Below are 13,995 nucleotides of genomic sequence, written 5' to 3'. Positions count from 1 at the left end.
TCTATGAAACCTGATGTACTTATATGATTCTGTTTTCTTAAAGGTTGTATCTTCCTGGTCGAATGCACTTATTGTAAGTCGCTTTGGATAAAAGCGTCAGCTAAATGCAATGTAATGTAATGTAATGTAATGTGTCCCCTCTGTGGAAAGAGACTCTGAAAGTTTCAGGAACAAAGATTCTCTCTCTTTTTATCCTGATCCATTTCTATAAAAACCTGATCAGATTTTGGCCACTTTATGATGTCATAACGATGTTTTGGCTTGTGTAACCATTAGCCAATCAGCAACCAAGGTAACCCCCCCTCCTTGTTTTCATCTAAAGTAACAGACAGAGAATCAGCACTTTTGAAACAGGGCTGAAACAGAGGGGATTATGGGTAATGCTGCAATGATCTGTTTGGTGTTTGGAGCCAATCAGGGACAGGCTCTGGATATATCTGAGACCTGATGAAAAACAGTATAATAGGGGAACTTTAAGATGGAACAGTCTTTACTCATGTTTCCTTTTCTTCTTCTGTGTTTTCAGGATGAAAATGCGGCGGCACAGGGTGTTCTTGCTGTGCACGGTGGGGCTGTGCGTCATCTCCTTCCTGCATTACTACAAGGCCCTCCATTACGTGTCCCTGCTGCGAGAGCTCTCCGCCCCCTACCCCAACATCAAGTCCTTCATCATGGTCACCGGCTTCTTCTGGAGGGAGAAGGGCGTGGGCAGCACCCCGATTAGCCCCGCCTCCCCAGAAGAGGCCCCGCCCCTTCCCATCCTCCGCCAATCGGACACCAAAGCCAGAGCGGTGGCGGGCGATGGAGGCGTTGGAGGACTGGGGGTCGGGGGGGTCGTGGTGGGAGGAGATGGGATCATTGGTAATGCAGGGCTGGAGGTGAGGTTGAGGGACGAGCCGGCACCCCCTCACCCCTGGGAGAAACCAGAAGAGAACCAGCGGGGGGACAATCCCAGTGATGTGAGTGAAACATTATGAACATTTAAGAATTTAAAGTTTTTCCTTGGTTTACATATTCGTTTACAAATGTAGACATTTATGTTACCCTAATCCCCTTCTCTCTTCTTGGTCTTTCCTCCCAGGAGAGAGCTGAAGACGAATAAGGTTTATTGGTGCAATATATTCTTCCAATTGCCCAATCCTAGTTAGCATAATTCGAATTTCAATGCCCAACTGTCTAGTTTTTCCTTGGTTTACCTATCTGTTTATCAATGTCAACAAAATATAGATATTTATGTAGACAAGCGTCTTTGAGCACTAGGAAAAGCACTATAAAAATCAAATGTATTATTATTATTATAAGTTACCCTAAAATTATAACGATACAATACGATAATACTTTGTTGGTCAAATCAAGTCTGAAATGCTCCTTGCATCACAGCAGCTCCATGTGTAACATTAACATAGACAGATATCAAGACACAATACTTGAAAAACAAACATTTAACATAACAGCAGGATCAGTGAGAGAAAAGCTGCTCAAAGAGCCTTCAGCGTGCATCTGATCTGCATTCAGCTCTGTGTTCACTGAGAGGACAGACTGGAGCACAGAGGATGCTTCAGGCTGACTTCATTCAATCTCCATCAGATGGTAGCAGTTCAGATTCTCTGTTAGAGCATGCTTTGGGTCCCGGGTGATGTTGTTGTAATCCCCGTCTATTCTTGGTCTGTCCTCCAGGAGAGAGCTGAAGACCACTTGAAACCCAGAAACCCGAGTCACCCTGCAGGCCCTGACCTCCCGGAGAACCTCCTGGTGGGGAAGCTGCACAAGGACAAAAAACGGATGCCCGACCCCTTAAAATTATTGGGAGACCTCCACACCCGCAATCACCAGCTCCTCAATGACAGAACAGCTTTCTTTGTCCGAACCAAAGCCGGAGCCTTTTGTTTTAGGCAGGGAACAGAGGTGGCTACCCAAAAGGAATACTCTGGGAAAACTGGGGGGGTTGTGGCTAACGGAGCAGGGGAAGGTAATCGAAATGCTGGGCAAAGGAAGCCTCTGGAGGTCCAGCAGCAGCCCTCCATGAATCCTAAAGCAAAGACCAGAGCCAGAGGGAATGGGAAGCGTCTGGTGAAGTGTGTGTGTCGGCCGGGGTGGCACGGGCCGTACTGCGGGGTTCCCACCATGGTGTACCACTCCAACCTGCCCACCAAGGAGCGGCTGACGCCCAGAGAAACCCCGCGGAGGGTCATCAACGCCATCAACGTGAACCACGAGTTCGACCTGCTGCACGTACGCTTTCACGAGCTCTCACAGGCAGTCGATCTCTTCCTCGTCTGTGAATCCAACTTCACTGCATACGGAGAGAAACGGCCTCTGAGGTAAGACTTATTCATGTCTTAATGTGTGCATATGTATAGATGTGTCTGTTGATTGTGTATTTATAGGTATATACATTTTTTATATACATTTGTATACATATTTGTATTTTGTAATCGGGATCGGGGGAAACGGTATTTCGATTTCTCTGTCTGTACACACAAGTTGACTTTGACTTTGAAGACACCACTCTCGTGTGTGTGTGGAGGTTATTCAAGCCTCCATGGTCAAGATGTTTAATGTGTAACTGAGCTGCTTCATGGCCATCAGAAGGTGACTCTTTGTGGCAGTAAAACCTTGTAGAATGGCGTGCATGCTGAGCAAACTTCACGGTTTATTACAGACAAGTGTGACACTTGTATCACAGCGCAGTGAAGTTAACTGTGTAAATATTAGGGAAGCAACGATATACCGAATATCGCGGTATTGCGATAAATAAACGTCCCAATACCGTCGTGAGACAGACAGAATCTACCGCGATTAAAAAAAAAAATATTACATTTAAAAATGTTAAACACTTTTTTTTTTTTTTTAAACCTTTATTTAACCAGATGGTCCCATTGAGATCATCAATCTCTTTTTCAAGAGAGACCTGTCCAACATTGCAGCAAGCAGGTTACAACATGAACATGAAACAACAGATAACACAAAAGGAAAAGGTATTTCCAGGGCTACATGTACACACCTAGAGACATTGACATGTACCAACAGTATATGTATAAATCTCGCCCTGTCAATAAGCCTCTCCTTCTTGGCAACAACTGTATTGTTTTTGTAGTGGTGGAGAGGCAATGCACAGTTTGACCCACTGCTGCCAACAGGCCTACTTTGTTTGGGAGTACTAGTAACCTAGGTACAAAAACAATGGTTTTCTTGTTCCAGTCTGTTACTGTCAATTTGTTTTTGACACTTTAAAATACTGCTATCCAACTAAAATGCTGTACAAATCAGATTTATTATTTAATAAAGAACATTTTTACGAGTGAAAAATTGTTCAATTAAAAATGTTTTCTTTATTATTCAATATCCCGATAAATACCGTACCGTGGACTTGTTATCACGATATTATCGTACCGTGAGTTTTTGGTATCGTTACATCCCTAATAAATATCATATAATATAATCATGTCATCATCACGTCTTAAAAGTAAGGTTGCCTGATGGATTGTGTGAGCATGTTTGCAGTGTAGTGGTTGGTAATACAATCTTAAATCCCTTCCAACACTGCAACTTAAAATACACTAAAGACATAAGAGAAATAAGGAAGTAAAGCAGTGCATGTCAAGTAGGGCAAATTAACTATATAAAAAACAACATTATGACTAATGTACAAGAGAAGTCTGTCTGATAGATCCTTATTTAAGCGTGTTTGGTTACATGCGGGTGAACCACAAACATTCTTGATCTATTTATCATACAATAAAACAGGCGAGATAATCTTCAACCACCACCAGGAAGACTTTTGAAAAGAAAGCAAGTTGTATAGGAATACAGTGGCTAGAAAACTGGCAAATTTCCTGTATTTTTTCATTTAGCTTAATATATACAGTATATCACAGAAAAATCCCAATGTCAGTTTTTTCCGATATCGAGCAACACTCCTTATCATATGTTACTTTATTTAAATCACCAATTATGCTCCGTTTCCACATTCATCATATAATGAATTGGACAGAGTCACAGAAGTGTTTGCCAACTTTCGACATGATGCATTGAGTAGTAATCGTTTACAGCGTTCAGTTCTTGTTTACAGCCAACCTTCATGCTTCTCCAGTATCAGTGTGCGGAATAACAATTACAGCGATGATCCTTTGGCAACAGCACCCAAATGCCTCGGGAGCAATTTTACAGCAGATTATGACAAGAGCGACATGATTGACTCTGTGTGCGGCCTCGGCGAAGAAGATTGGTGTGTTCAATCATAGAATGTGACACCGCATGAGAGTGGTAACGGTCAGTGAGCAGTCTCCCTCGATATGCATATCAACAGGTTAATGGAGTCGTTCTTCCATTAGGATCGGTGTATGGACACGGGGTCTCTGTTCTGAAAGGCCTCCTTTGTAAAACAAGAACTCCTTGTTGCCTGTGGTTCTCTTTCTGAGCTTCAGGTCTTTGCCAATACTAATGCATGTTACACTTTGTTGGATATGCTTGCTTTGTTGTTCCATGCGGCATCAGTTTCTACAGTATGAGGGGGAAAGTAAATAATCTGACTTTTGAAACTTGCTTGAGTCGTTGAATCCCTTACGGTGAACATGAAGTCTCTGTTACTTCATGTTATAGTCATGTAAGGGTTGCATGGTTGTGAATTTGAAAATGATTTAGTAAGGTTTACAATGTTTAACACAGAAGCCAGGTAGGTAGGGGTGTCTGCACGTAAAGAAACTCCAAATGGACTAACAATGATTTAGCAATTAGTTGATTTAATCGACAGATATCTAGGAATCATACAAAAGCACCATTATAAATCTAGTTTTTTTATAAAGGTTTGACATTCAACATGAAAAAGCATGTAAAAATACATATATAAATATATATATAAAATAATGTATTATATTACATTATTGCCTCTGCATTGGATTGTTATTGGATCGGGTAATAACTTCAAAATTAACTACGTCTGAAAGCAGAAGACTGGGGCAAATAATTGCAAGTCTCTTCAGTGAGAATGTCACAAAAATGATTTAAAAAGAAAAGCCAAATTCTGGAATACAAGTCACAATCGAAAAACAGAATTGACATTTAAAAGAAAAGTAATATTTAAAAAAGAAAGTCTAATTTGAGATGCATTGTGGGACATGTAGTTTATGGGCAACGTGCTTCTGTAAATCATCATGTAACCGTATAACAAACATATTATATTCTTTGCAAGCTCTTGTGGGGCCACAGAAAATGAAGTCACGGACCGTATTTGGCCCCCGGGCCTTGAGTTTGACACCCCTGAACTAGAGGGACTAACCCTAATTGTATGGATTCTTGAAATCCAAAGAAATTCTTAGTTTTCGTTCGTTAGTTAATGTTTTAGGACGTGCATTTTTTACATGATCCTTTTTCACCCCCTTTCCCTTGGTAGAATCACAAACTGTCAATCATTGGAATAGCTTGAAACCAATCCCTACGGTGCACCTGCTTCCTCTTACATGAGTTTGTAAAGAATGCAATCAAAATGTTATTTTGTAGCACCACTTGTGGTTTAAAACTCCACAGGGTACCTTTTAAATAAATGCAGTAAGAAGTCCTTATTAACGATGTGATTGGTTACACTTGCATTGTTGATCTCCAGCAAGTGTCAAGAGTCTACTGACAAATGTCTAACCCTTCTGGAACAAAAATGGCTATCTAGAACGGAAGGGATTCAACCAAAACATTGGAATACATCCTAAATTACAACAAACACATTAATGGCACTTTAAGAGAATCCACTAAATGTCGTCTAATATGATTTCCCCCCAGTTTCCTGCGGCTCCTGCTCAACGGTACGTACGACTATATTCGTCACAAGATCCTGTACGTGTTCCTCGATCACTTCCCAGAGGGCGGTCGGCAGGACGGCTGGATCGCGGACGACTACCTGCGAACCTACCTGACGCACAACGGCCTGTCCAGGGTGTCGGGTCTAAGATCGGACGACGTCTTCGTCATCAACGACGCAGATGAGATCCCAGCACGAGAGGGCCTCCTCTTCCTCAAGCTGTTCGATGGCTGGACGGAGCCTTTCGCCATCCATATGCGCAAGGTAACAACGTAACAACTCAGTGCTTTATGGGGTTAGATTTGTCTCCATAATATTTGTGTTAACATAAAAATGATTTGTGTTTAAATGTGTGATTTGTGAATGGAAAACACAATCCACAAATGCATTCAAAAGATTTGCAAACCCCCCAGAAAAATGTGCAAATGTAAAACGGATCTGCAAATACGCAAAATATTTTCACAAATAAAAGATCTGTGAATACTATAATTAGTTTACAAATAAACAAAAGGAATGTGTGAATCTCTCTCTAACATTGACAACTTTCGATCAGATCTCAGATCTCTGCTTGTGGATCGTCTTTTCACACACACAGAGTTTTGAGACAAACTTTCCGCCGGTCTCGACTAAAATCTACTACTTATTGAGAGAAATCTAACCCCGTAGTGTTTGTTTTTCACCAGGAGGGCAAAGAATATGGGGTCTCCAGGAAATTAGGTTGTGGAGTTGGCAAGATATGGATGTGTGTGTCCCGGTTAGAGTTAAGATGGATTATTCAAGCTGTGTGAACTCTGTGGTCTGTAACAGTAAAACAAACAAAGGAACATATCAAGATTACAAACAATTACAGTACGATTGACTTTACACAATCAAGTGAAATACCAAAAGATTTAGGACGAAACATAATAAAACCCACAAAACAGATGTTGAAAAAAGAAAACCTAGTGTGGTACTCGTGTGTGAGCACATATATTATTATATTTAGGCCGATAGTTATAACACTGGACCATTCCTCTTTCATGTACGGTGCAATTAGGGACCAGTTCCTAACGAACTCATCCAGAGTTCTTTTAACACGTGTGATAACCTCACCAATGGCAAAATGGACATCAGCTTTTCAAACCATAATAAGATATTGGGCGGATCTTCAATCAACCAATTCCAAGAATGTGCCTGTCTTCGTTCATCATTTGACAAGTTGGATTTAGGTTGAAAGGTCTCCTATCATGCAAAATGCACTTTTTGACGTCTTTTATACATAAATATGTGTCCCCGGTGCGTCAGGAGACTCACGAAGTGTCAGAAAACAAAACCTTCTCTCTTTTCCTCCGTACCCAAATCTCTAAAAATGACAGAATGGGTGATCTGTTTGGTATTTTGAGCAAAACACCTCATAGACATGTTTGTTATATATCTGAGACCTATAATATATGGTTACAATCAGTAGACCTTTAATATCTATTTATGTGTCTCTGTTCATAATTCCTGGTTCTTCTCCTCCCACTTCCAGTCGCTGTATGGATTTTTCTGGAAGCAGTTTGGCTCTCTGGAGGTGGTGTCCGGCTGCACGGTGGGGATGCTCCGAGACGTCTACGATGGCGACGGTATCAAGCTCCGCCGCCGCGAGTACTACACCATGCCGGGTTTCCGCAAGTACGAGAACGACACGGGCCACATCCTGGTGCAGTGGTCGGTGGGAAGCCCCTTCCACTTCGCCGGCTGGCACTGCTCCTGGTGCTTCAGGCCCGAGGGCATCTTCTTCAAGCTGGTGTCGGCTCAGAACGGAGACTTCCCGCGGTGGGGGGACTACGAGGACAAACGTGACCTCAACTACATCCGGGATCTGATCCGGACGGGGGGCTGGTTCGATGGCTCCCTTCAGGAATACCCCCCTGTGGACGCCAAAGAGCACATGTACGCCCCAAAGTATATGCTGGAGCACTATGAACGGTACCGCTACCTCCTGGAGAACCCTTACAGCAAAGCGTCCGAGGGCTAGGAGTTCTGCAAGGATAGAATATGTGACGTAACTAGTAGGACCCGAATGAGGCCTCGGCACTGAGTTTTGGGGGGCGAAACGGTATTGAAGAACTACACCTCTCATTGGAGGGATACTACATGTTCACCAGGCAGCACTGATGTTGCAATCTCTTAAAAAAATTATTTTGGGGTGAAAAAAGGGATCACTGAACCGCATCGTCCTTGGATTCACAGAGAGGTCTCTGAGAGGATACAACCACTGGATAAAGAACATCATAGATTTCCTCATCCCTCCCTTTTTTGGGGGAGGAGCCAAGCTGTCTCTCTTTCTGTCACCCCGTCCTCTCTTTCTTCCCCCGAGCTGATTGGTCGTTTGGAAGTAAAGAGAGATATATTACAGAGCCGAGTGGAGAAACTTGGAAATTGTTTTTTTTCTGTCTGTGTTTACTAAAGTTTACGGCTGATGTTCCCACTTCTTTCTCCCACTTCAGACGTCTTCCTGTCATATTTGGTGACCTCCTTCTAGAAACAGACATGTTTTGCGTTATTCTTTGGTCTCAGTAGATAAGTATAAATTCCATCACACCCCGCTGGAGAACCCACTGCCAAACGGAAGGAATGAATCGATGGAAATGTCTCAATGTCCACATGCACCTTGTGTGTTTGAAAGTGTGTGTGTGTGTGTGTGGTGGTCTATCTTTGTGTCATACTGCGTGGTATACCGCCTGTGAATGAGGGGGGGGAGGTGGGGAGGCAGCGAGATGGGGAAACAGGAGGCGGGAAAGCAAGTAATGAGCAGCGATGAAAGGGAAAGAAAAGGAGGCTCTCTCTCTCGACGCTTTCCCACAGTATCTGCTGACGCACCAGTGTGGCAGGGACGAGTGATCTGAATGTGCGTGTGTGTACGCTCTGAATAAATCATACCCCGTCGATGGCATATGAGACGGATGAAACTCGCCGTCATTGTTTGTCCGATGAGAGGAATCGAGAAAGACAAGATGACCCTTCAGCTTCGTCTTTCTGCGACTGCGATGACTTAGTTCCCTTGGAAACTAAAGCGGAGTGTGTGAGACGTGTTTTGAGATAAGTGGGTGGGTGCTCTTCGGGCAACGTTCAAACGAGGTCAACACCGACCGAGAATCCCCGTAGTTTAATATTCCTCTCTCTGCTCGACGCCCACTCTCTGAAACAGACACTTCCTTTCTGCTTTCGTGCTGCTAAGTGTCCTCTTTCTTCTTCCTCTAGTGTTGGTTTCCTCCTAATCCCATAACAAGGCCTCTTTTCTCTCTTCAATTCAGTTATTACATTACATGTCATCAAGCGGACACTTCTATCCCAAGCTACTTACTTGCACTTCAATACTGTAGACTCCCGGTGCTATTTTAGACTCTTTGACCCGCTGTATATCGAACCACTGACCCTCCGATAGGTAGACACACATTTACCCCCTGAGCCACAGCCAACCTCTCTCTCTACATTTGTGACCCGGCCGTTGAAATCAGGCAGACGTCGCTCCGGCTAGTTTGCGGGATAGTTGTGGATTTATGTCTGAAAGTTATGTTTTGGTCCTTGTTAGGGTTAGGGTTAGGGTTAGGGTTAGGGTTACACCTTATGTCTCCCTAAAGTAATGAGTGACAGACTCCTAGTAACCTGGCAGTGTACGAGACAGTTTCCATCTGATTATAAATAAAAACAAAGTCTTGGCTCTCAGGATATTCAATTATTAACTCCCAAATGTAGACGATAAATATTGTGTTGACGCTTGTCGGCGGTACGATGGCGAGCAACTTATCAGCAGAGGCATTACTACAGGCGGTGTGTTGTGTGTGTGGAAAATACTCACACACTCCAACACCAACTTTCTACGCCCAACCTTTCCTCATCGAAATAAAAAAAATCCTCGTCGTCAATGCTAATGAGTTCGCCTGATCAGTACGATGGATCTCCGTCATCCATCCGCTGTCTATTGAGCTTTCTACGGAGAGATAGTCTGCGAAAAAGCTTTTTTTTAAAGACAAACAAAAATGACTCATAGCTAATCCAGTCGTGGTCCTAAAGAGGGGGGCAGGACTAATGCCCCAACATATCAGGCTTTGAGCCCCCTCATTGGCAAAAAGTCATCTGCTAACACTGAAGGCTTCTTTTCCCAGAGTCGTGACAGTCGTCTTGTTTTGTGAAACAATTTGCTGTATATTTGGAGAACACCAAAAGGATATAATTTGAAAGCTAAGAAGCTCCTCCATCTAACAGTGTATATAACTCCGCCTCTATGTCAACTCCTTCCCTCCAGACCGGTATCTCCTCCCTCTTAATCCTCCGAAGAATTTCAATAATAGGGATATATTTACATTCTTCCAGACCTCATTTCTATCCCGTGTCTCGACGGGACAGGAAGTAACCCTAGCAGTGCCACAGATCTCGACCATCTGAACGTGTAGCCTCACTCTCTCCCTGCTGCAGACGTCTGTCCATGTGGCTGCTGCCTGAATCCCCGCCCCACATTGTTTGGCAGAAGTTTATGAATCAATTTGGCGAGCATACTTCTCTTTGTGGGTGTTTCGTGTGGGCTGGATGTACTTGTCAAGGGTGAAAGAGTCAGAAGAGTATGAAACAAACTGAAATGCAGATTGACTGCGTCCACCATCTGCTTCTCCACCTCACGTCTGTGCTTTGGTGTTATTGTTTACCGCGGCTTCAGGCGTTTCAAAGCGAACTGTGCCTCTAGAGGAAAGACTGTTTGGAGTAAGGGAAGTTTTCTGCAAGGCGAGGATAGGATTTAATCTGTTTAGACGTTAGAAGCTTTAGTTTTACTTGAAAGAGCCTTAACATTAACATTTTACCTGTTCCTCTTTACTTTAAGTGTCCTTGAGCCACATCCTCCTTACTCATCCAGTCCTTCTTCACAACCTTAACATGAAACCAACATGCATGATAAGTCCTTCTATTCGAAACCGGTTAACAAGCCGAGATTTTTGCAAACTAGATTAAAGATTTGAAGATGCTGTCAAAGAAAATCTGGAGACCAAGAATCCCCCGACAACGCCACACACAATATACTCAAAACTTAAAAGAAATACGGTTCAACGTTAGTTTATTTGTATAGCACATTTTAAGACACAGAGGCAATTAGAAGTGCTTCACATTTAACACAAGATAATTAAACCAAACAAACACACAAGGCGGTAAAACAGTGCAAGTGTGAGCATATTGGCGTAAAGCTTGGTTTCCACGCTGTCTCCCGTGGACGGGAGCTCGTATTTGGAAAGCAGATTACCCAGCAGGCAGCAGCTGTTCGGGGTTTGTGTTGTTGGTGTCGGGAGCCAAACTCCCGTCCAAACCCACAGGGGCTGCAGAGATACCAGCTTTAAATAGGATTTGACACCAAAAGACAAAGGAGGCGCAAACAATGGAGGTGTTTATAAATGAGATGTATTTGTGTGACTTTCAAAAAGGTATTGATTGATGGAACAAAACCATAGAAGGAAGAAGGAGAAGTGAACTTTTGGCAATGTGGATAATGTCAGGGATGTCAAATCATGAATTCAGGCAGTTGTGAGCAATCGTAGATGAAACCACTTCGTGTTTGGGGTGATTTCGTGGCCATGCTTTGGAATTTGAAAGAAAAGTAGCTTGAAATACGCAAACATATCATTCATAGAGTCAGGTCTCAGCAACATGAAACTGACCAAAGTATTTAATCACACAAACAAAACCTCCCTCTGACTTCAGGTCTCACCATGTGCAGACCTTGATCTTTGCAATATGTTGCTACGTGTTTAAAAAGGTTTATGACTAAGCCTTATCTCAGAGATGTTTAATCCCACCAAGGCCAGGGAGTGTCAGCAGAGAGGTATGTAATAAGAGCTGCCTCCCACCTCTCTGCTGCAGGGTGAGTGAGTGAGTGCATTTTCTTAATAGTTTGCGTATTACACAGTCATGGTGACTCAGGCCAGAGCAGGCTGTCCGGCCCGCTGAAAGATGTTACTTCACTCGGCCTGTTGCCACGTTATCATCATGGCAACGATCCCATTGGTCGACTTCTGAGATCCCAAACAGCCGGAGGTCATCAGACAGCAGGCCGAAGGGTGAAATGTGAGAAAGAGCAGAGCGAGGATGAGGGAGGGAAATCACAAAAACAGATTTTCTCTAAATTGTACAACTCACAACTTGAGTTTAGTTTAAAGAAATGGCAAAACATAGGGAAATATTCAAGCTGTAGCTAGACCGCACCTACATGTAGCTGACTTATCGCAGCAAGAAGGCAAAATGAGGAAAGGAGCAGGGAAAATAAACAGCAACAATATTATTTCAAATGTTGAGCCAGGAATGAAACATCGATGAAAGAGTTTTGGCCGTAAACCAGATCAAGGAGTGGCAAAAGTCTACGATCGATGAACAGACTGATGTATCCAAAAAGAGGTATTTTGTAAATAATCCATCCTTCGCTGGAATACGCGGAAAAAGAAAAGGAAATGCTCATCATTAAGTTCAAAAAGATGTACGATCCAACGACAGTTAAAACACAGTTGAATGATGATTGGAGCGATGTGAGCACCTCATGATGGACATCGAAAAGAGACCTGAATGTAGGGTTAATGAACGCTGACTGCAATCCAGAAAAATACCTTTTATTAGATGTTATCCGTACATCGCCGTTCTTGTCCTATTGTTTGAAAAGTGGTTAGGACATAGGGAGAGGAGGGAGGAAACAATCAGGACCTAACCACCTTTGATTGGTCACTAGGATAAGGTAAAGTCATCTTGGCGTTGAATCAGAAACGTCCAACCAGATGAGTTCAGTTCAAACTAAAAACTGTTCACCATGTTATGGATCCAAAGGCCTGACAACGTCTTGCTCAAGGACACTTCAGTAGATTGTAACCTCAGCAGACGTCACAGGCGGTCTTGACTGGTGGCCTGGTGCCTGCTTTGGCTTATTGATCGGACAAAGAATCAATAAAGCGATGACACATGGGAAAGGAAATATCTGCAGCCTCTAAACACACCCTGTGAGACCGGCCTGAGCTGCGTTGCTAGGAAACAGATCTGGGATGTCTTTATTACCGGTTATTGATATTACCAATAACCTGCAAGGTCAGCGTTTGAAACTGAAGATGTAGATGTTGTCTAAAGACATATTCACAGTGTGTGCCACGGCATCTAGAGAACTGAGGCACGAACACATTTACTTGCAATTTACAGGACAACACAAACACATTATAAAATGACATTTACTTAAAAATAAATAAAGGTATGAAGCACGGATGTCGAAGCGTATTCAAAGAGACTTGATCCTACACTCATTAACGTATTTTGCTTCACCTTCCCTTCTTGGTAGTTGTTGGCATCTTTTAAACCCCAAACGACAATGTATTACGCACTTTTTTTTAATTATTAATCTATACTCTTTAAGCCCCTTGAGTAGAACCACATATAGTTAACAGATAAATATCGTTAAGACCTGAAGATACAGACGATTGTCTTACAGGATTACTGACGACGTTTACATTTTTTTTTTTAAATTAGGTTTTCAACACCATTCTGACAATATTGCTACTAAACTGTTAACATGGGTAATACAAATTAGTATTCCCCTTTAAATGAAGAACACAAAATAATATATTTACACATTTCTCCACATGTGGTGGACTTGTTGGACTGCAAACACATCCTCCATTTTTCCTTTCATTTGACCAACTTTGTGGAAAGGTTAAGCGATGATCGCACACATCTAAAACACCTGTTGATATCGAAGCCTTTTCTGGCTCATTTTCTTGGGCATCTCTACCTACGCCTTGCAAACGGTTTGATAGTTAATGTGTTTTGAATGCACAGAGCTGAACACGTGTCTCAAAATGCAGTAAAAACCCCATTTAGATGCACATTGTGAATGTCCTGCATACATGTTCAATGAAGGCTCCCAAGCACTGAATATTATCGGCATATCCCACGTGTCTTAACATAAAAACCCTACAAAATAAGGCGTGGTTCTGAATATCTAAACCGCTTGCATGACCCTCATCAAATGATATTAGTGAGGTCTTGTTTGTATATTAGTGTGCATGTAAACGTAGCCATTAGCAGCCTTGAAACCCCCCATTATTGGCCCTACCCTCTTTTCTGCACAAACTAACCATGCACACATGCATTGAGCACGTGTGTTTATCCTGCACAGATGTGTGTCTCCAGGGCTGCCCCCCCTCCCACAATCACCCCCCCCCCCC

General features: G+C 42.8%; 1 protein-coding gene across 1 annotated transcript; it reads left to right on the top strand.

Annotated features, from left to right (window-relative positions):
• The first annotated feature begins 519 nt into the window (after nt 1-519).
• mgat3b (beta-1,4-mannosyl-glycoprotein 4-beta-N-acetylglucosaminyltransferase b) lies at nt 520-13,282 on the top strand. The gene is made up of 4 exons (XM_010768240.1): nt 520-959; nt 1,678-2,321; nt 5,773-6,055; nt 7,302-13,282. Exons 1-4 carry the CDS (start codon nt 528-530, stop codon nt 7,788-7,790), a joined length of 1,848 nt encoding a protein of 615 aa, XP_010766542.1. The 5' UTR covers nt 520-527; the 3' UTR covers nt 7,791-13,282.
• The last annotated feature ends 713 nt before the right edge of the window (nt 13,283-13,995 follow it).

This window comes from Notothenia coriiceps, unplaced genomic scaffold (assembly GCF_000735185.1).
Source record: "Notothenia coriiceps isolate Sejong01 unplaced genomic scaffold, NC01 NC01_scaffold00005456, whole genome shotgun sequence".
Classification (NCBI taxonomy): domain Eukaryota; kingdom Metazoa; phylum Chordata; class Actinopteri; order Perciformes; family Nototheniidae; genus Notothenia; species Notothenia coriiceps.
This window is presented reverse-complemented; position numbering and strand designations above follow the sequence as displayed.

Bases quoted from the DNA above. Each gene is read 5' to 3' on its own strand.
- mgat3b (XM_010768240.1), top strand. From the start codon at position 528: ATGAAAATGCGGCGGCACAGGGTGTTCTTGCTGTGCACGGTGGGGCTG. The intron at 960-1,677 runs GTGAGTGAAACA...TCTGTCCTCCAG, and splicing joins GGGGGGACAATCCCAGTGAT to GAGAGAGCTGAAGACCACTT. The intron at 6,056-7,301 runs GTAACAACGTAA...TCCCACTTCCAG, and splicing joins TCGCCATCCATATGCGCAAG to TCGCTGTATGGATTTTTCTG.